Source organism: Sinohyriopsis cumingii, chromosome 11, assembly GCF_028554795.1.
Source record: "Sinohyriopsis cumingii isolate HCF-2022 chromosome 11, ASM2855479v2, whole genome shotgun sequence".
NCBI lineage: Eukaryota > Metazoa > Mollusca > Bivalvia > Unionida > Unionidae > Sinohyriopsis > Sinohyriopsis cumingii.
Window position 1 is genome coordinate 29,623,219 of NC_142971.1, and position 23,658 is coordinate 29,646,876.

General features: G+C 42.3%; 1 protein-coding gene across 1 annotated transcript in view; it reads right to left on the reverse strand.

Annotated features, from left to right (window-relative positions):
* Nucleotides 1-23,658, reverse strand: part of LOC149787837 (protein mono-ADP-ribosyltransferase PARP14-like) — a 178,281-nt gene that overhangs the window by 148,982 nt on the left and 5,641 nt on the right. Inside the window, exon 2 of the mRNA XM_089974056.1 lies at nucleotides 21,411-21,493. Within this exon, the coding sequence (XP_089830182.1) occupies nucleotides 21,411-21,438 (28 nt within the window). The 5' untranslated portion in view covers nucleotides 21,439-21,493. The remainder of the gene's footprint in view (nucleotides 1-21,410; nucleotides 21,494-23,658) is intronic.

Sequence of the window (23,658 nt, forward strand, 5' to 3'; positions counted from 1 at the left end):
AATTAACAACTTATAACTAGATATAATAAGGAGATTTCTGCTGGACATCCATGCTTATATACCTAATCATCTATTGGGGCTTAGGTAGAGCAATAACAAGATTTTCAAAATGGCCAAAATGGTGGACAAATCAGAAATCAGATCATATCTGCACTAGTTTAATTTAGAACTGACCAGATATCATAAAACGTCTTCTGCTAGAAACCACATGTCAATATGATTTTCCATTGAGGAAGAGTATTGATAACAAGCTTTTCAAGATAGCAACCATGATGGCCATATTGGAATTCTGATCACCACAACTTATAATGAGAACTGACAAGACATCATAATCAAGTCTTCTGGTGAATCCCCATGATGATACAGCTCTGTTCAGAAGGAGTAGTCAAAGTGGTCAATATGGAGGCCATATTGGATGTCGAAGCAGCACCATTAGCCAGGATAAAAAACTTGAACATAGGGATGAATGTGTGTGTAAAATTCAAAGCAAGCTTCCAAGGAAAAGTCATAATAAACTTTTGCTACAGACATATAGACCATAGACAACATGCAAACCCATAAAGTCTTCTGGTCTAAGTCCAGTAGAGCCACAAAAAAGACTGTGAATATATCCATCAAAATATAAAGATCATCAATACTTATCTGTTGTTCAATCCTTAAGTTAAATGCATTCAATTTCTTCTTAACTATTTAGAAACTGAAAATGCAGGGCAAAATATACATATGAAAGCAAAGCCCAAAATGTGAATGAAGGCAGGTATATAATAAATGTTATACACTGTATTGATATCTCATTATTATATTTATGCCCCATTGATGTAATGTAAATTCTAAAGATTGATGGGGTATCCACATAATGAGCCTTGTCCTGTATTTAAGATACACCTGTTAGTAGTGAAAGGGGATATTATAGCGTCAATGGGACTTATCATTAAAAATACCCCTGGGAACATATAGCGTCAAGGGAAATTTAACATGGAGAAAAATCGTGGGAACATATAGCGTCAAGGGAAATTAACATGGAGAAAAATCGTGGGACTGTTGAGCGTCAAGGGGATTTGAACATGGGAATAGGGGACTGTATAGCGTCAAAGGAATTTAAACAGGGTGGGACTGTATAGCGTCAAGGGAAATGGAATATGGGATTTTTTTTAAAAATTTTTTAGAAAGGGGTAGGCAATTCAAAGGCTATCTCTTTTCGAGAAATATGGCTGGCCCTGAAAAGGGCCTTTGGGTTTTCTTCTTCTGCTTCTAATTTCTTCTTTTCCTCCACCAACTTCTTATTTTCTCACCTACACTCTTTTTCTTCTTTTTTTTCTCCTCCTCTTCTTTCTTCTCTTCCTCCTCTTCTTCTTTCTTCCTCTTCTCATTTTCTTCTTCTTTTTCAATTTTTTCATTCCATGCTCTCATCCTTGTCCTTTCCTCTTCATCCTCCTTCTCCTCCTTTATTTCCTTCATCACACCACTTATCATATCCTTTGCTTTTCTTAAATTATTAATTTCCATTTTTACTCTATGCGGACTATAAGAATAGTGATCTTCAACTAGTCGTACGAGCATTTGTTCTATCATTCCCAAATTGTCAAGGACGTCTTGCAATGATTGAAATTTATCCAGGTGGTTTGAAGCCATCTTCTATGAAGAATGGTTTGAACAACGAATACTGTGGGTTCTTATACTTAAAGCGCGTACGTGAAGGAAAACATCCCCCTAAAAACATAAAATGGATCTTACCTAGATCATGACCCAACAACGCGCGAACGTGAAGGAAAACATCCCCCTACTTTTTCATTTCGTATAATATAACCCAAACTATACTCTCCACATACGCTAAGAAACCCATAATCTACTATTCACACAAACATACCTGAGCTCTTACAAACACGCAAACACACAAACACATACCCTCACATCTTTTAAAAAGAGTTAGTGTTTATATTCACACTACTCTACCTACACACATTGGCAAATCGATCGTTATTTCTTTTCTAGAGTATTGGGTAGCCCTGAAAAGGGCTGTTTTGTTTGGAACTTCATGGACACCTGGTTAATGGTGGCACCTTCCAGGCCTGGCACCACATACACATCTTATCCCCCAGTTACTTTTTACCTTTTGGGGGGAGAGAGCAGAGGCAGGATATGTCGCTTCAGAATCCCAATTTTCGCTCTCTGGGATTCTGAAATTTTTTCTTCTCTCCTTTTCCTCCTCCTCCTCTTCTTTGTATCTTCTCTCCTCCTCTTTGCATCTTCTTTCCTCTTCTTCTTTATATCTTCTCTCCTCCTCTTCTTTGTTTCTTCTTTCCTCCTCTCTTATCCTTCCCTCCTCGACGATGGCTTCCGCGGCCAGTTCATTTAATATGCGCCTGGCATATTCCAGATGCACATGAAGTTCCAACAGTTTCTCTAGTCTCGTGTTCATTTTTGGTGTTGATCAATCAACAAGGGTAGCTAGACTGCCCAGCGAGTTTCAATTTATAGTGAAAGCGCAGACGTGATGGAAAACATCCCCTAATAACATAAAATTGATCTTACCTAGATCGTGACCCAAAAAAACAGCAACGCGCGGACCTAAAAGAAACACTCACTGACTTTTTTATGCTACCCATCACTATTGTAAAATTTTTTATAAATCACTTCAATAGACTATCCACATACGCAAAGCAATCCAATCTAACTCCAAATATACACCTCTAACAGCCAAAAAAAACCAAACATCATTTTAATCTACTATCCACACCAACCTACTTTATCACTTACAAACACACAAACACACAATCCTATACACAAACACATACCCTCACATTTTTTGAAAAAGAGTTAGTGTTTATTTTCACACTACTCTATCTACACACATTGGCAAATTGATGGTTATTTCTTTTCTAGAGTATTGGGTAGCCCTGAAAAGGGCTGTTTTTTTTGTTTTGCTATGGCATTCTTTTTTAGTTTCTAAGAATGCGATGTCCTCTGAGGATAGACTTTCTGGTGATAGGTCTGCTTCTTCGAAAGAGAAGAAGAACTCTTTGGTGTCGATACGGCAATCGACAAAGCCTCTGTCAGCTTCAGGTTGCTGCTGCTGTTGCTGTTGTTGCTGCTGTTGCTGCTGTTGCTGCTGTCTCTGAAGTCTGTACTTCTCTGTCCATTCTTCTTTTTCCCTGTTCATTTCTTCTCTGAAGAGCTCTTCTATCAGGTCTTCAGTGATTTTTAACATTCTCACATTCTCTATTTCTTCTGGCTTCGGTATCAGACTGTGTCTGACCCTATGCAAATTCACGTAGGCTTCGTTGAGCTTAGCTAGTTTGGAACACATCTTCTTAGGAGGATGAGTCGACAATGGATGGTTAGACTGGGAACAACCCCGGTTCTTAAAGTCAAAGCGCGGACGTGAAGGAAAACATCCCCCACACGGTTTTCGAGTCGCAACGTTCAGTGAGTGTCATGAGAGGGATAGTAAGAAATGAAAGAGCATCAATCCAACATTCTTATAGCTAAACAAAAGACAAAGGCATTTTTTTCCAAACACAACATTTTTTATTCAAAAATCACTTAACACTAAACAACAACATTTCTAACATTTTTTAACAATAATCCAACACTATAACATCAAACAATTTTTTCAAATCACAAACATTTTTTTCTCAATCTACAATCTACTTTGAACAGGGCTGACAACGTTGTGAATGAAATTGTGATTTCCACTGCTGGAAATCATTAGGCCATTGATGGACACTACGTTTCCTAGCTTGAGACAAAAGATAAGCATAATGGTCACAAAACCAGCGATCTACTTTCACATCGTTTCTAGCAGAAGAACGAGGATCGAAATGAGTCACTAAATGTTCTAAGGAATAGCCCAGGCTGCGATGATGCAGAAAATACACACAGTACTGTCCACACACCAAGGAATCTGTGCCTTGTAATTTCACATTATTGAATCGGGTGGTTTGAGCATTTCTTCTCATAAAGTCGATGATATCGTCTTCCAAAGGGGGCAATCCATACGAATCGAAATATTCCACACATCCTTCTTGAGGAAAGTAAACGGCTACCCAGTGGGTTCCTGGGAGATGACTGTCGTCCGTGTTGATCACGTAAGCTTGATGGTCTTTAGGTTTGCGATGAGGGAGTTCATCTTTAGCACAGACGACAGGATTCCAAGAAGCCGTATACGAACTGTGGTTCAAAAGGTAATAAAGTTCCCAGGTATCCATTGTTTTGTGTTTTTTCTTCTTCTTCACAGGTAATAATACGTTGTCAATTCGATCCTGGCTTTTTGCTTGAAAATGTCTGACGAATAAACGGTTATTCGTTCTGTTTCCTCACTCTGATTCAGGAGAGCTTCGATACGATGGATCTCTTGAGTGGTTAATGGTGGACAAGAATGTTCACGCAAGTCTTTATACCACTGGTGCAACACGTCTTTGTTCGAGATGAGGCTCCAAGCTTCGTCCAGATACTCGTCCAATTTTTCTTCTTGACTTAACATCAGGCATTTATCGTGTTGAATTTGACTGGGATGATCGTTTTGACATCCATAACAATTTTTCTTGATCAATTCTGTTATTTTGTCGACCAAGTGTTTGGCAAAACAGGAGACTAAATGGGCTTCTTGTTCTGGCCATCTCGACTTCATCATGATATCTTCTTCGTCTTTATCTTGAGATTCTTCTCCTTCCACGGTCTCCTCATATTCCATCTTCAAAGTTTCTCCACTTTGTAAAGAGGGATAACAGTCTTCCATAGCTTCTAATAGTCTAGAATGACTTCTCTCAAACTGTTGATTTCTATGGTATTATCGAATTCTGCATACAGGATGACGTTCACTGTGTTCCCTGCATCCAGTGGACTCGCAAACTGAATTTCCACACGAATCTGGCCGGATTTTATAGGGTGGAAATGTCCCTCGTCGCTGCCTTGGTCTGGAGTGAAATTGAAAGCCCACAAAGCGTAGCCTCCTGCATAATCGTCGTACGTAATGCCGTGACTGGTGTTGGTTCCTAACTGTCCGGTAGCTTCGTACAGGGACAAGTACGATCTCAAATAATTCTTCGCGGCACCAAAGTTAGGCTCAAAAGGTCGGGTACACAAGGTCTTGCCATCGCGACTGACTTCAATCTTGGACACATTGTAATGATTAAAGTAGAAAGGATTTTCGTTGTAGACTCCATTGAAAGCTGAATTCTTGACGATACCAACAATCAAACGTTTGGGTAACTGTCCTTGGAACAGATGATCTTCGATTATGGATCGCTGTCCAGCAGGAATGGTGAAGGTTTTCACTTCCACGCGTTGGATCGGATACTTGGCGGTCGTTCTGCTCAACGTTTGACTGATGTCGTTTCCCACTTTAGGCAACACTTCCACACGACGCACGTAGAGTCTGGCTTCTTGGATGATGGTTTTGTAAGTGGCATCATTAGCAGCCATCAAATGGAAAGCGGCACTGCTCTGATTCAGTCTCAGACGGATATCCACCCCGTTCAGCAAATACTTTTCTTGTAACCACATGTCCAAATGCAAGCGATCCATCAGTTCTAAAACACGACTTCTAGCAATTTTCGCTCGTCGTTCTACAAATCCCGATAGATTTTGAGCATCCCCAGCAACTGTAATGCTGTTGAACCTAGTCGCTTGGTCAGGTTTCCATACCACGCAAGCATCCAGATGAGTGTTCTTGGCTTCTTTTCCGTACGTCAAGAGATTTTCCAGGTAGGCTCGATAAGGGTAAGTATCCATGCTGCTGCTGACCAGTTTGTTATTCAAGTACAAGTCCACTTCGCTAAACAAGGAATGCATGAAATTATTGACGGGAGCTACTACATCATCATCGGCTAGGTCAGCATTGGGTGGTTCGATCACTTTCACTTTTAAGTATAGGTAACTGCTATTCAGATCGATGTAATCTTCAGGCTGTCCTTTGATTTCAAACTCAATGGGAGCGGAATCGGTCAATGAGGAGACCGGGTGAAATTCCACCCACTGGGATTCTTGCATGGTCATCATGGTGGGGGGCATGGCAAACATATCCAGTTCCATCTTGGAACAGGCACATGACTCTCGGTGCATCATTTTTTTTCTGTGTCTCAATAATCGAAAACGTCTAAGTCTCGAACGGTTTTTCTTTTCTTGGCCTTTCTAGCTTGGAGTCTGGTGAAAGGGTGTTTTCTGCGTCGTCTCTTTCTGCCTTGTCCTTGCTGAATGCCTGACTCGGTAGCGTGCAGGGCATTTATAGGTGTCTCTCGTCGACCCAAAAGGTCTTTGCCCGTTTGCAGCAAGACATTTTTGCCTGCCCTCATGAAGGCTTCTTTAGGGTTTTGTTTGTCGATGATGACATTTTGGAGAAATTCTTTGCCTTGCGTCAGTGCCGCATCTTTCAAGGCGTGCAATCCGCGTGTCACCATCGGTTTCAAGACTGGGGCCACCGAACGAAAGGCCGATTTTAACATATCTCCCAAACCGTGTCCTCGTTGTCGAGCAACCCCTCGGTACACTGGATACATGACTTGCTTACGAATCGTGAGAGAACCGTTTTCGAAAATGGAGTTTCACCGTGACTTTTCCTTTGGTGAATGGAATATTTTGTCCCAAATCTCCTTTCATAGTAATGTTGACCGTGTCCAAATACGACTTGCTGACAGGCAAATAGTGAGGATGGACAAATTCGCGGTGGACGTGGTAAGTGTTTCCACCTTCCTCGTCAGCGTTTGCGGCAGAATCCACTTTGAAAGGAATGACACGCAGTAACGGTACGGAGGTGTATCCCACCACGTTGTATTCCACCACATCGGAGTACACAAACATCAAATTCAGTCCTTAGTTCAGTTCTACCGGGGTACGAAAATACTGGCCAAAAGACTCGTTGCTGTAAATGATGGTTTTTTGGGGTGGTGTTTGTAGTTCTACTTTCTTCCTCATCTTTATGTCACCGCCCAACATGTCAAACAATTCATCATAAAAATAGAAACCCATGATTTTATCCCCCTCAGGAAATTTCATCAGGAAGCGACGAGCTGTTTTGTGGTATTCCAGGGTGACAGTTTTGTTCTTGACATTCTTAAAAGCTTCCCCAAACACGCCATTAAACTTGGTGGCTATGGTGCTGACCAAATGTTGACCACTAAAATAATAGCCTGGGGGAATGAACAACTGATAGGTGGTCCACTTTGGATTTTCTTTGTTAGGGGTTTTCTTGTCATATTTGCTATAAGTATCCATCCACTGTTGTATTTGTTCGTCATAAACTTCCACATCAAATTTATTTTGATTGGGAAGGACATTGAGGACTTGGGTCGGGTGAATCATTTCTACTAAAGCCACTTCCCAATGGGCTTCGTGATCTAAGGGGATGGCTTGAGGTAATTTGGCCGTGTAACAGCACAACGTGTTATTGGGAAACACCTCCATGGAACTGTCACTGGGTAAGGTTAAGTAAAACTGGTTTTGGTGACTCATAATTCCAGAGTTCTGTGGCTGTCCGAGGGGTTAGTGGATGTCAGAGGCGTGTCTCCGCCCAAAATGGGGTTCTGGTTGTGGTTGTGGTTGGACTGGTGACTGACACTGGCACTGGACACAAGGTTCCCGTTCGAGGAGAATTTCAGGGAGGGATTAGGAAGCAGGTAACCGATGCAACTGCTCAATAAAATGGTCCACAATTGTTTGTCTCCTTGTTGCAAACTCAAATTGGCGATGGCTGCCCCAATGACACAATACACCACGAAGATTTGGCAGAAAAAGACGATTTGCGTTTTAGGCACACGTTCTCCACACCACACCCACAAGGGTTGTTTTTGTAAATCTTGCACAGAAGAACTAGGGGAAGAAGGAGTGGTCGACGTAGCTGTGTCTGCTGTGTGAAAGGGCATGATGGTCACTTCTTCTTTTTATAGTCGATGACTTGCGAAGCGTCGATCCAAGAATCGAAACTGGGTGGATATCCTTTCCAACGTACTTTGACTTCTTTGACACGTCGTTTGCCCACTTTACGGGTTCTGCGTTCGAGAATGCTTTCGATGTCATACACGTCGTCTTCTTTTTTGGTGACACGTTGTAACTCGGGCAAATAAAACGTTCCTTTGAGCACTTCTCCGTTCATGTCTTCCAATTTATAGACGGCAGGATGACGGCCATGCACTCGTCCAGTGACGCGAAACAATTCGGTCGTCCAGTTAGGTAAGTAACCTTTGTCGAAAGTGCGTTTGGTTTTGCCAATGCGCACCCAATCTCCTACGGTCAACTCTCCACTTTTCTTGGGGACAGCCCTCGTCGGGAACGTACCAAACAGGCGCTCAAACACCAACACTTCGTTCTCGGGGGTCACGTCTTGCGGGGCACGTCCGATGCTTCGATGGTAAGATTGGTTGTACGCTTGCACCAGGTGCGGTAAGATGTCGATGTACTTCAGAGTGTGGTGATGCGTAAAATATTTCCACATGCGTTCTTTCAAAGTGCGTTGAAAACGTTCCACGATGCTGGCTTTGGTTTCGGGATTCTCGGTGGTAAAAAAATGAATGTCACGTTTCTTTAATTCTTTTTGGAAAGCTTGGTTCAGAAATTCGGTGCCTTTGTCCGTTTGCCATCGAAGAGGGTGACGACCGCTTTGTTTCAACACCCGTTGCAGGGCTCGCACTAACTCGCTGCTCGATTTGGAAGTCAAGGGCACGACCCAGGCAAATTTGGAAAAGACGTCGATGACACAAAACAAATATTTGTAACCACGATTGTAGCTGGCCAAATGAGAGACATCGGCTAAATCGGCTTGCCATTGATGATCGATGCCTTCCACTCGGGTGCGACTTCTGGCAAACTTGCGTCGAATGGGTTTGTGTAAAGTGTAGGTAGCTTGTTCTTGTAACCATCGTTGCACTTGAGGTAAACGGAGACTTTTCAGTCGCGTTTTGGCAGCACGATACAATTTTTGAACTCCTGCGTAACCTGCAGGATGGGAGGGATCGTAGTAAATGCTGGCTAAGACTTTTTCCATTTTTTGTGTTGGTTGGTGTGTTAATAAGACACCCACTCTTGGAGGATGCTACTCTTTTTCTCTTGGGGTATTTTCTTGGATTGCAAGGCTTTGCGTTTGCGGCCTGCAATAGGTGTCGAAGATGAGGAGGAGGATGTCTGAGCGGGGGATATCGGTTCTTGTTTCACTTCTGTCTTCACTTCTGTCTTCACTTTCTTTTTCTCTTGTGAGGAAGAAGGGGTGGCCATCATCTTTTTAATCCATCCAATTCTGGAGGTAGGTGGTGTTGTTAACTTGCGTACTTTTTCTGGTGGAGTTTGAAACCCTTCCTCTTCTTCTCCTTTTTCTGTCTTGGTCACGGGTACTGGTGGTACTGGTACTGGTACTGGTGATGGTGCTGGACTTTTCATCAAGGTCTTAAAATCTTTTAGAGTGGGTAAAGCTGTTTCGTCTAAAGCTTTCTGGTGAAAGAGTTGCAGTCTTTGCAAGAGTTGACCGTACTTTTGCGATTTTTCTGTTTCGGACAAATCTTGGCGATCCATCAAGGATTGCAATTCGTGTTGTAACTGGGACATCTCGCTCAAATTGGGATTGGGAGGTAAATGCGGGGTGCGTTGTTCTTGCCACCGATGGTATTCCATCCATCGTTTGTAAGGCACTAAAGCTAGTTTTCGTCCTTCCATGGGGTTGTCAGGGGTCAATTCTGAGATCTTGGGACTTCCGAAGGCCTTTTTATCTTGCTCCCACCAGTCCTCCCAACATGGTTCCCAAGACTCCTTTCAGTATGGGGCCTAACAAGAGAGGTAAAATGCCTCCACATTGGACCAACATCTTCTTTTTTTGACGAAATGGGAATTTTCTTTTGAACCATTTTCCGAAGAACGTGACGATGTTTGCCTAAGCATTGTTTCTGGTGTTTGGACAAAGGGATCGTGCCTTTCAAAACGTTCAAACAACATTCGCACACGGTATCGATGACCTCTTTGGAGGCCGTTTGAATGAGTTTTTTTCGTAGGGGTGGAGAAGCTTTGGACAGGACAGATAACAGGTCCCCATGTTTGGCTAAACGTGGTGGCAGTCCTTTCCTTTTCTTTCCTTGGGGTTTTCTGGAGGGTGACATCTTTGAGTCTTTAGGAGCACCTAAAAACACTGATACCCTACTCGGTCACAGGCCTTTTTTATACTGGAACGCGTCGCCACTGATTGTCTTTACGGCGTATTAGTTTGAGGACAGGCATGACACGTCATGCAGGGGTACGTAACGGATTAAATCGAGCCAGTTCTTGCTTGGACAAATCCAGTAAACTTTGTAACATGCCCGATCTTTCATGGACTTTGATTTTGGGAGAAGGTACTTTGTGAGCAGCAGCCACTGCCGCTAAATTGAAAGGTCCTGCCACTGGGGAAGTTCTTTTGGGGGTCATCAACGGAGAAGTTCTTGGTGTGATCAACGTCTCCAAGTACTCTTCAGTTCCTGGTGACATCAACGGAGAAGTGGACAAACGTGAGGCTGCCAGAGACGCAGTCACCGCTGTGGCAGGTCGTGGTTTGCGAGTGTAAGGTTGCGTCCTGGCCGAAGTGCCTCTCTTGCGACTAGTTTTCTTCTTCTTCTGTGGACTTTTCTTTTTCTGAGGACTTTTTCTCTGTTTCTTTTTCTGGGGGCTTCTTTTCTTTTTCCGGGGTGGTGGTGGTGTCTGGTCAGAGGAGGGTCCTGCCACTGGAGAAGTTATTCTTCTTGGGGACCTGGTCTTTTTCTTTTTCTTCTTGGGGCTTCGTTGGACTTTTGTCTTGGGGATAACTTTGGGGGCATTAGGATCCCATCTTAAGAGTGAGCGAATGATGACCCCTCCTAGAGTACCGCTCCCTCCAGGTTTCAAAATGATTTGTTTTTTGGTTTGAGTGTCAATGCGGGGATCGGCCAGTTGGACCAAAGCAACTTTGTTTCGATCGAAAAAGCGTTTGGTTTGATGAGGAATCTGAATGATTCCTTGGAGTAATTGACGTGCCGTCACCGTAAACCATCGTAAGACTTCTTTGAGACTAGCTTCTAAGACACGAGCTCGTGTTTGTGGATCTTTTTCTCGACTGATGCCATACAAGGCACGAATCAATTTGACGGGAAGATGCGACTGAAGGGACGTCATGTTCACACTGTGTGAGACAGACGAAAAAGGGTCTGAGGTTTTTATAGATTTTTTTTTTCATGGGGAGTGAAATGAAGTCGAGGACGGAGACGTGTACAGGACAGGCCCTCCATCTTGGCACCAGTGGTGAAACAAGTGGGTACGAAATCGCAAATCCTCGGGGGTCGTAGGTTTCAAATCGACGAGTAAATAGGCGTGTGGCGTTTGAGTGGCATCGTCGTACGCCTGAGTCAGCCAAGGCGTTCCTAACTGTTTGGCTAAGACTTGCACTTGCGATTTATCTCGAGGGCTTTTAAACAAGACCACGTAATGCGCATTGAGACTGATGGTGCGATGGGCTTTACTTTGTTGAAACAAATTTTGGGTGATGTAAACGACACTGGCATTACGGTGATGCCCTTTGCGCGTGAACCACAATTTAATTTCTTCTTCGTCTTCTCCTAACATGTCGTCGAAAATGACCAAATGGGTTTGACGGGAGTCAGAGACGATGCCGTCATCTTCTTTAGGAATGCCTTCCACAAACACGATGGAATCGCCTTGACTTTCTCGCAAGAGGCTGTACGCCGATTGCCACTCTTTGTAACACCACACGATCCGTTGAGGGGGCCGATCGATCAAATGATGTTTATGTTCGATCAAACGTTTGACAAATTCGGTTTTGCCTGAACCGCTAGGTCCAGCAATGAGCATGTTAAAGGGATGGCGAAGATACAAAGCCTCCCAACTGGCACGATCTAAGTGTTCGTCGATGACTTTGACAGTAGAGGAAGAGGGAGCAGAGACAGTAGAGGTAGCCATGGTGTGAGAAATGTCACTTGTGACACGAAAAACAAACAAGACAAGAGTTTATATACTTTTTCAGAACACATTTATTGAATGTTTTTTTTCAAACATGAATACGAAAGACAAAAATACATAAAAGCCAAAGGCTTAAGTACAAGGATAAAAGGCACATGATAACTATGAACGTGGAATAAACACAAGTGTCTGTACAACAACCACATGTTTTGGGTAATGTTCTAACCAGTTCAACAGGGGGTAAGGTCACACAAGTGTCCTCCCGAAAGGGTCTTTCAGGCCTGTCCATGACAGTCCTGTCCTGGGTGACGGGTTCTTCTGGCACCGTCACTAACACGGGTTGAAAAGTAACTTTTTTCCTTGAACAACTCTCGTGCATACTGGGCCACTTCTTGGGTCCAAGCCTCAAAACCCCATTCTTTCCAGGCACGGACATCTGTCCAATGGGGATGTAAGTCACAAGCTACACACACATCGTCATACACGTCTTGGGTAGCTAAAAGTTGACGAATCTTTTTTTCCTGTTGAGGTCGAGAAGTATCCAGATGAAAACGCAAGGCTTTGAGCAAAAGGAGTTTTTCGTGACCATTTAAGGCCATGGAGGTGGTAAGTACTGATCGTAAAGAGTCCACAAAGAATCGGCTGGTAAACGAAATCCCAGAAAACAAGTCACTAAGACACACACCACTTGTCGTCCCAAATTGAATGGATACAGTTGTTATAATAATCGATGGTAATGATCCACGGTTTGAATATGGTCATTGAGTTCCTTCCACGGAATCTGTTGGATGACATACGACATAAGTCGTGGCATAACAGCCTGTTTTTATAGTCTCTTTGTTTCGAAAAGAATACACGTACTTTCTAGCCAGAGATCTTCGTTCTCCAGTTGGGAATGTAAATCTTGCATACTGTAACCGAAACGTCAGATTTCGATTAGAAGTTTCCTCTTCCGCTAAGTAGATTCCACGTAACAAATGTTGGTAATCCTTTACCTCGTCTTCCTCAATGGGTTGCTCTAGGTGAATCTCGAAGTAACCAAAATGATCAACATGTGAATCATCGGGGGCCTGGAAGTATTGAACAAGGTCTGACCACTGAAACAATTTCTGACGAATCAGTTCTCTTATACCATTCAGGTACCAGTGGTTAAAGATCTGGTGACGTAACGGATGCAGTTGTTCTTTACGTTTCACTTGTATTTTCACCAGCTCTCGGTAAATGCGTTCTCTCAACTCCACAGGCAAAGCACGAATGTTCTCTAGCAAAGTATCCATGAATAGGTCATACTAAATCCTCTTTGGTCTGACACAAGAAATGTACTCTTTGCACAAACATGGTTTCACTTCAGTGTCGAATTTAAATCGTTGAGTCACTAATCTACACATTACAATTCGTTCAGAAGTTTCCTCTTTCACTAAGTTGACATTGTGTTCAAGATGTTGGTAATTCGTTAACTCTTCCTCTGGAATTCGATGCAGTACGTTTACAATGATGTAACTACAATCGTCCATACCAAACCAATCCTTTTTAAAACTAGAGGATCGTTGATCAATGTCTGTCCGATGGAACACTTTCAATTGAATCAATCCTTGTATAGCCTTCAGGTACCAGTGGTTCAAACACCGGTGACGTAACGGATGCAATTGTTCTTTCACTTGTATTTTGACCAGTTCTCGATAAATGCGTTCTCTCAACTCCACAGGCAAAGCACGAATGTTCTCTTGTAAAGTATCCATGAACAGATTATTATGGTAAGAAGTTACTTCAATGTCTCGGTCCCACTAAGGGTAAGTAATGACAATTCGGTGACCATCGAGCATGTTCTACGTAGGCCGAATCTTGCGGTTCCCAGTGGTGAAGTGACACACCGCAACTGAAGCACTTGACTTTATCTCCTTCGCCCAAGTAGAAAAATCCGGCTCTGGCTAATTCTTCGGGGGTCGGTCCTCCCAGATACTTTGGCCATTTTCCTTTGAACGATTGAAGACGATTTTCAAAGTCGCAGTATTCCGACAAACGCACAGGAAACGAATATTCGTCTTTCACAGGTTCGTTTCGATGAGGGTTGAGTGACATGGGCAGGAGTTTGTTCAGGGCTGGATGACATCCGTAGGGGGGTAGACGTGAAGGTGAACATTCCCCTTTAAACGAAACCCAGTAAAATGTCCAAGAGGATGAGCAGCATCGCTTTTGCATCCCACAGGTTTGACACGCACAGCATCACTTTCCATGATAGGGGTAGGGGCACTAAAGTTCCCATGATGCTTTACGGCATCGCTCTGGTCACAAGGTACAGCATCGTATCCATTGCAAGGCTCACAATCGCACTCGTCTGCAAACTCCGTTACGCAATTACAATGGTAACCACATGGACAATCGCAGTTTCCTTCCGGACATTTTCCGTCGCAATGTCTGGGTCTTATCCATCCAATATTAGCCACACTAGAGGAAGATACAACTTTTTTACAATCCCCAAACTGGAACGATGTCTCTTTCAAAGTATTCATCTTGTTCGCTCAGTCTTGGTAGTCACGATGAACTATCAATCTTGCCTAGGGTTCTTTTTTATATACAGACCAATACCGACGTGACCGTACGGTAAGGTGAAATGATTGGGAAGTCGAACTCGCTTCTGGTATACAATTTGATAGATTTTTTCCAAGGGTCGACTGACGATGTGGTGAGTGGGTAAACGTACAATTTTGTTCGGTTGGAAGGTGGTCACTTTAAAGTTTCCATCCTCTCCCGATTGCAAGGCTTCTTTCAATACCCCAAAGTTGACCACTCAACTGGTACGATAATTCAGAGTCAGTCCTTTCACTTTGCACGTCGTGTGCACTTCTCCTTGTTTGTCACGGTATTCGTAGCCGTAATTTTTGGGACCGCCACTGACGAAACTTAAAATCTTGTCGTCGGGATGCTCGTCTGTCCAGGCTCCTAAACGGTCTCCTGCGATGTTAGGGTGATGTTGAATCGGGTGATGGATGTAAATGCAACTGTCCGTGTCAAAGTACAGGACGCGTTCCCCTAACAGTTCTAAAGCTTCGTACAATTTTAAGCGAGCATGGGCTGTCACGTAAGCCGCAATGATGACATTTCCAAAAGGGTCATCTTGTACAAAGTCCAGATCTTCTTCGTAATTGACCAAGATCAAATTCTCTCGAACGACGTCCACGTGTTTCATGTATTTGGTTTTGTCGTGAATCATCTGGAAGTAACGGGAAGGTTCTGTCAAATATTCCGTCTTGGGTAAACACGGTCGTTGTGCCATTTTACCCCACAAGCAATTTAACATCACTTTGGCAAACGATCGCCTGCCTTCGTTTTTCTCGATGTGGTCTAAAGTGATGCCTTCTTGTTTGTAGTATTTCTCTTTGAATTTTATTTGGTCTTCGGGAGTGTGACACCAGGAAGGACAGCCGCTGGCTTCTTGCTTCAGTTTCAAAAAGGCATCCACGTAGTCTGCGAAAATGCCTTTCTGCGTGGGGTCACCCTTGTGGTATTGTTGTGTCTTGGGAAAGTGACAAATTTCGTACACTTCTAACAGTTGGTATCCCATGTCCAGAGCTTTGAACAATTCCACGCTGACTCAGGTTCCCGTCAAGGCACGTTCTTCCTGGCTGTGATGGCAAGGTTGGTCTTGGTTGCACGTTTCGGCACAAGTACGGCACAAGGGAAACATCAGTTTGCCTTGACAATGGTGAGGTAAGACGGGATGGTATAGGTTCGTGGGAGGCAAAACTTTGCACTTGATCTGTTGACCAGGTCGATGTGTTCCGTCAGCAATTGCGGGTGCCCTACAGGAAAGCGACAATATTTGCACACGTAGGGATACAGCGAACACACGTCCAAGTATTTGATTTCTTCTCCTTTCTCTTCGTCGGCTTGGTACAGCAAACAGGTGGCATTGGTCCTTCCTCCGTACAAACTATCCCTCGGGTTCAGCGGGTCCATGAACTGGTAACTTTCCACGAGGCGTTTAAACTCGGGATCGGTTTTCATACGGTGATCGTACTCGTGTTCCCACATTTCCACCACTTGGTATCCTTGCTGTTCTAACTTTAGGCGCCGCTGACAAGTGTCCTGGTACAAGTCTTCCATGGTTCGTTGCAAAAACTGATTTTTAGTGCCACGGTCAGGGTAACAGACAGGACATCCGTGAAATAAGCAACCGTTAAACTCGTACACGATCTTGGGGTTTTCTAAGTCCCAGCCATCGACCGAATACGTTCCGATGGTCTTTTCGCCCCCTCCGTTGCGGGCATGCTGAATCCATTTGTCTTCCTTGTCGCACAAGTAATGTAACCAACGTAGGGCTTTGACCGAGTATTGACGTTTGACAAAGTGAGTCGTTTGAGGGCTGATGACAGCCACAGTGTTTTCAGGCATGAATCGTTGTCAATACACTAAGGAACACACTTTGGCAATGGTGCAAGCTTCTTTCAAAGGATCGACCCCTCCGTGTTCCATGAACAGTTCTCGAAATTTTCCACAGCAACGCCGTAAAATGTCCACGTCGGAACGACAATACTTTAGCATTTCTTCCTGAAAGTCGAAAGGGTCCGAGGCGTGAGCCTGGTACCAAGCGTAGAAAGCTTCTCGTTGTTCGGTACGCATGTTGTCGGGGTCGTAATAGTGAGCCTCAGGTAAATGGGGTAGAACGGCATGTTGATTGGCTTCCGTATTGAAAAAGTGTGGAAAATACCCTTTAGCCATTTCTGTCATTCCAAACGTTTTAGGCATTCGACTCAAAGGCATGGCCAAGTAACTCGTCGAATCTTTAAACTGCACTTGTCCCACCTGCATGAAAATGATTTTGGCTCCGTTCAAAGTCACTTTAGGACGCTCGGTGCATTGTTCCGTATAGTACCTCAAAAGAAACTGTCCATCGTATCCGGAGAAATTGTGAGCCATCACCGTGGCATGACGATGACAATCTCCGTAACGTTCGATGTCCTCTTGGCTCCACGTCTTGTCGACGGGGTCTAAGACCCATCGAGCGAAATCGGCTAGCGTGTTCGGTCCCCGAAAGATTTTTTCACGTCCTCCAGGAATCTTGCTGCAGTGAGGGCAATGACTGAAAATAGGTTCTTGAATGCACTTCTCGCACGCTCGATGAGCCACGCAGAAATTAGGAATGTGAATGCCGGTTTCTTGCATGCATTCGAAATCGAAAAAGATGAAATTGCCTTTCTTCTTGTGACCGTCCTCTTTCTCTGGTGGGGGTTGGTATTTTTGCACGTAACATTGGTGTTCCAAGTCCACGATGTGGTGACAAATGATGTGACATTTTTTCTTTCCTGAACATACGTGTGTCTTGATATTATTGGTACATATGACTTGTTCACACGTAGAGCACAATCTCAGCAGTTGACAAGCGCATTTCTTCTGTGAACCTTGCGTTTTCAGATGTTGTTGGTAACAGGTAGAGCTGACAAACGTGCGCAGACAAGTTGAACAAGGCACTGGTTCTTCGCTCAGACAGGGTGAAGAGGCCAAACATCCTGGGCATTTCGATCCACAATGTTTGTGTTGCTCTCGATTATTATAACCATGGTCACATTTCTCACAGTAATAACCGTATCCCAGGAATCCGGTGATACTGGTAATGGTATCGAAATGGTCATCGTGATGATAAACATGAATGTATTTTCCGTCCTTAAAATCTTGCCCTCGAAACAACATAGACTCGCACTTCTTGAGGGTACACTTTCAAGGTGTATCGTGGAGCTAGGGCATCTTGCAATTTTTGCATCTCAGGAATGCCACAGGGTGTGTCTTTGGACAGGCCAGCTTGTTGTAACAGAAGTTCTGCTTCGTTTCGTTGTTTGGCTCGGTCGGATTGTTGAATAGTTTTCCAGGTTCTTTTCCATTCTACCGTGTCGTTCTTGTTGGCATAGGTTCGTCCCACCACGATGGCACGGGCTAAACACATCTGGTCATGAGGGTTGTGAATTTGGACAAGGCTACGCTTAATGCTGCGAAGGTCGTTCACCAATAACATCTTTTTGCGTCCGGTCCCTTGAGGAGGAGAGACGTGGGTCATGTCCAATGTGGCTTTTCCATCGGTGATGTCAAACGGGTCATTAGATTGTTGCACGTGTTGAATCTTGTCCATGACTTTGGAAGCGGTCAATTCTGCAGGGGTGCTAAACTCGATCCAAACAGGGGATTTCAAACCGTCGTGTTGTATGGAAAGTCTCAAGCAATCGTCTTCTTTGGGTTGACATTGTTGCTTGAGTGCAGTGAGCAAAGAATCCCACACCCCAGTGATAAACACTTCTGCTTTCTCTAACGGCACTTCAGCCTTGAAATCTTTAAACTTCACCGTGTATTTGTAAGCCGTAGTTCTAAATTTTCTAGAGGAGCGCTTTTCCGTCTCTCGAATGGAATAGTACTTTTCAGGGTTAACTAAGGGTGGTGAAATTGGTTTAGAGGGTTCTGATTCTGGTTCACTCATGTCCTCTTCAAAATCACTGGCATGAATTTGTGCCAAGATTTCAGCCCTGGTACGAGGCGATAGATCACGTTTCTGCCTCTTACTTCTTTCTTCTTCTTTCTTCTCGAATGAATTAGATCGTTTCATCTTGAAAGCAAAAAGTCAAATGACTCAAGTTCAAACACCATGAACTACTTTATAGTCATAGCATACCAGCGTATATAAAAGGGTGTGTGTCTTGTCCTTTCACTATTCATTTCACTCTCAAGCCGAGCACAACGATGGAAGAGACTAACCAGATGGAACGTTTCGTCAGAGCTTTGCGAGGGGTCATTAGAAAATTCTCTTCAGACCAGCCTACGGACTACTCTCCTTCCTTTAGAGATAAAAGTCAAGATACTTGCTATATCTGTCAGAAGAAAGGGCATTGGTCTTCAGAGTGTCCAGACCATCAAAAAAGAACAAAAACAGGGACTAAAAAAGACAAAAGTCAAGATACCTGTTATTATTGTAAAGAAAAAGGACATTGGTCTCCAGATTGCCCAAAAAAGAAACAAGAGGAGTCAGAAGAAAAGAGGGATTCTTCAGAAGAAGAGAGGGATTCTTCGGATGAAGAGAGGAATTCTTCAGAAGAAGAGGAAGAAAAAAGACAATTCTATTTACAAGAGGCAAAGAAACAGGAGAAGAAGAAAAGAAGAAGGGAAGAAAATGAGGAAAAGACGGTGAAGAAATTCAAAAAACAGAGAGACTAAACAAGGAGAAAGAAGAAGTCAATGAACTTTTTTATTAAAGTGTTGTGTTGTGAATTGTGAATTGGATTGTAAAAAAATGGATAAAAGAATAAATGAATGATATAAGGTAAGAGTCTTTGAGTTCTGATTTTAAAATAAGAACGTACACTCACGCACTCATACACAGACACGTACTATAAAGGTAAAATGGGTGGGGTTTTTTTTTTGAGTTATTGGCAAATTGAAATTGTATTTCTTTTCGAGAAATGTGGGTGGCCCTGAAAAGGGCCTTTTTTTCTCTTTATGGTGTAGGGGTGAGTTTAAGCAATCAACTTTAACTGCCTTATGCCTTTGCCACGGCCAAGGCCTACTTCTGGACTGCGTACTGTTGATGATGATTGGGTTGAAATCACTAAGGGTGGTACGGTAGGCTTAGTCACAGGGTTGACGTGTTTAGCTCGGGAAGGTCGTATTCTCTTCGGTCGTGATAAAGAAGTCTGATACATTTGTTTCAGACTTCTTAACTCCGCTAAAATGTCCAACAGTACCGTGACCGTTTGATTTTCACCCTCTTGTTTCTTTGCTGCTACTTCTTCTTGCTGTTGTTGATGTTGTTTTTTTCTTACCTCTTCTTCTTGCTGCTGTTGCTGTAGGAGAAAAGCTTGTTCTGCTTCCTTTTGTCGTTGTATAAATTTCTCCAATTCTTCTTTCTGTCTCTGTCTAAAATTCTCCACTTGCGGTAATAAAGAAGGTAACGAAGGTTCCGGAACAAATTCTTGCGAGGAGAGAAAATCCACAAAATCCCAATTCACCTCTTCTGAAAGTAAGTTCGGGTTCCCTTGGGCGGTCTCCCCTGTTGGTGCACCCCATTGGTTCGTTTTCTGAGTTTCCGTCATGTTGAATCACTGTCACATAGATTGACTGCACACAAGCGCTAGCGAATCTATATAGACTACGTGACATCACAGACTGCTCTCTTCGGATTGGATGCGGGCTGACTGAATTTTGTAACGCGTGTTCGGATTGGTGAATGAACTCAATCCGTTTCAATCCTACCTGTACCTATAAATAAGCGCAGTTCAGTGCATTGATTCACCTGTTCTCGTCGCTTCAAGATGTGGACCACAGTTGAGTCATCCACCCTTGTGTCTTCCATGATGTTTCGGACAGACTTGCTTATGTATGTCCGATCCAAGTGGACCATTGTCCACAGGACAAACACCAGCCTGTGGATACGTCGGATCTACGTTGAAAGACAAGGATGCCTGAAAAGAGTGCTGGTTTACGGGCCAACAGTGAGACGCAGCCTAAGGACAAGAAGAAGACCAATACGGTGCCCTTTATGTTAATGAATACATTAACATAAACCCAAAGGCTCTTTTCAGGGCCAGCCATATTTCTCGAAAAGAGATAGCCTTTGAATTGCCTACCCCTTTCTAAAAAAAATTTTTAAAAAATCCCATATTCCATTTCCCTTGACGCTATACAGTCCCACCCTGTTTAAATTCCTTTGACGCTATACAGTCCCCTATTCCCATGTTCAAATCCCCTTGACGCTCAACAGTCCCACGATTTTTCTCCATGTTAATTTCCCTTGACGCTATATGTTCCCACGATTTTTCTCCATGTTAAATTTCCCTTGACGCTATATGTTCCCAGGGGTATTTTTAATGATAAGTCCCATTGACGCTATAATATCCCCTTTCACTACTCCTGTTACTTTGATAAAGATAATAATTTACCAATCATAGTTCAGTAACTTGCAACAGTCAAAGAGACCAAAACGGGTCCAAGATGATTCATGGGGCTGATGCATACAGTCAAAAAGCCAAATGCAATACTGGTCAGCCATAATCTGAGTCAACATCCATATTTTATGGATTGGCATCATTAGTAAAAAGACAAAAATTAAATCAGAAAAAGCCTTGAAATATAATTTCTGGAATTTTCTCAAATTCTGATTAGTGCTCTTTTTTGGTACTAAGTTGTTCAAAGCTAAACTCCATTTCTAATGAAATATGATGCAATAAATACATTACACAATATTTTACCTTTGGTTATAACATGATTCCAATACATGTGTAACAATTTTTTACATGGATTCTCTAGGCTTCACTATATTATTAAGTTTACTATATTTCTATTTATAATAATGGCAGATTGGTATCCTTTGTGTACAGAAATTTGAAGTCAGATTAATGACAAAACTTTGTCAAATTAACATATATGATCTGCAGTTCTGAGAAAAATCTATTTAGACATACTAGGCTACTTAGTGACTCTCCTTAGGAATGATCTGGTTATTGGAATTACATATGGCAATTTGGTATACTCACCTGTCGGCTTGCTGTCCCTTACTCCCATTTTGCAACTTGACTAGATCCTGCTTAATCGAGGTCTTTACATCTCTTTCTGCTTCCTGAAGAAAAAAACAGACATTCTATTTTCATATTAATATGCACAATATCAGTTTAATTAGCCAGCCAAGGAAAGACTATATTACTCCACAGAACTATTAAAAAAAAGTCTTTACTTAATGATGTGTGAGACATTACTAGGTTGCTAAAAATAAGTTTGACAGAAAAATTCTCTTAGTCAATACATTCTTCTTGTACCATGTGACTGAATCTTCTCTTAAGTGTTAGTGTAGAATAAGAATTAAATTACAGGTTGCAACAAGGCTGTCCTCCATCAACATGGCTCCTCACTGAATCCTCTCTTAAGTGTTAGTGTAGAATGAGAATTAAATTACAGGTTGCAACAAGACTGTCCTCCATCAACATGGCCCCTCACATTAGGGCCTAAGTCTGCACAAATATCTGCTGATGAATTTAAACAAAGATTATAATTTTTTCTTGAAAAATATGCCACAGGAAACTCGGTGGCAGATTAAAAGTTTGAGGTTATGGGGGGGGGGAGAGAAAATTCAGCTGATTGCCAACCCCAGAATTTCCAGTTAAAATAGTACTTATTAATTAAAGACAGAAAATTCACTAATGTAAACAAAACAAAACCCTCTCATTTCAGCACTGAAGCAAATTAAAAGAAAACCCTAGGTCAGCAAATGACACTGGCATCTACAATCTGACTATAGACCAACTTAAATAGCAGTGGAAACATATGAGTAAAATACTGAGATACTGTGTTACATTTTAGGGTAAGTATCTGTTAATGAAACATAGAAGCATTCTTCTTACAACAAGCATTAACAGACTGAGATGCATACTGGCTCATAATGAGCACAGTGACAAAAAAAGAATGAACATTTACATAGCTCACTTCTATCTTGTTATCTATAGTCTCCAGTAGCCATGGTAAACATCATGTATTCAATAAATTGAGACAAAAGTAATCTATAGTCTCCAGTAGCCATGGTAAACATCATGTATTCAATAAATTGAGACAAAAGTAATCTAAGGCAACAAAAACTTTGCCCCAGGTTCTCCAACAATGATTTTGCCAATTTTTATCTTAACATTTTTAGACCTTAACTTTTAATCAGCATTATATATCCAATTCTGTGATCACACACACACACACACACACACATATACATACATACATACATGCATACATACACACATACATACTGTCAGGGCATAAGAGACACAACAATAAAAGAATATTCTTTTATATTATATCAAAACAGAGGTAATTTAAAGAGTGAACTTGAAATCATGCAATTACATAACTTACCTGTTGACCATTTCACTACGCATACTTATTTAGCATTACAGGTATAAGTTCACGTCATAAGCAAACCATCTTGCAAAATAATAATTATTATGTTAGGAAGTAAAAATCCTCCAAAGATAAAAATCATCCAAAATCTCCATGATATAAACCCTGGATTTACCCTTTAAACTGGACAGTATGGTCCTGACTATTTAGAGTGGTAACAAACTCTGCCAGTCTGATGCACTTCATACCATTTATATGCACTGATCTCATCTATTACAAAAATCCAAGTGGAATTTGGTATACAAAGTGGTAACAAGCTCAGCCAGTCTGATGCACTGTCATACCATTTATATGCACTGATCTCATCTATTACAGAAATCCACTAAGTGGAATTTGGTCTACAAAGTTGTAACAAGCTCTGCCAGTCTGATGCACTTCATACCATTTATATACACTGATCTCATCTATTACAGAAATACAAGTGGAATTTGGTCTACAAGGTGGCAACAAGCTCTGCCAGTCTGATGCACTTCATACCATTTATATGCACTGATCTCATCTATTACAGAAATACAAGTGGAATTTGGTCTACAAGGTGGCAACAAGCTCTGCCAGTCTGATGCACTTCATACCATTTATATGCATTGATCTCTGATCTATTACATAAATCCACTAAGTGGAATTTGGTATACAAAGTGGTAACAAGCTCTGCCAGTCTGATGCACTTCATACCATTTATATACACTGATCTCATCTATTACAGAAATACAAGTGGAATTTGGTCTACAAGGTGGCAACAAGCTCTGCCAGTCTGATGCACTTCATACCATTTATATACACTGATCTCATCTATTACAGAAATACAAGTGGAATTTGGTCTACAAGGTGGCAACAAGCTCTGCC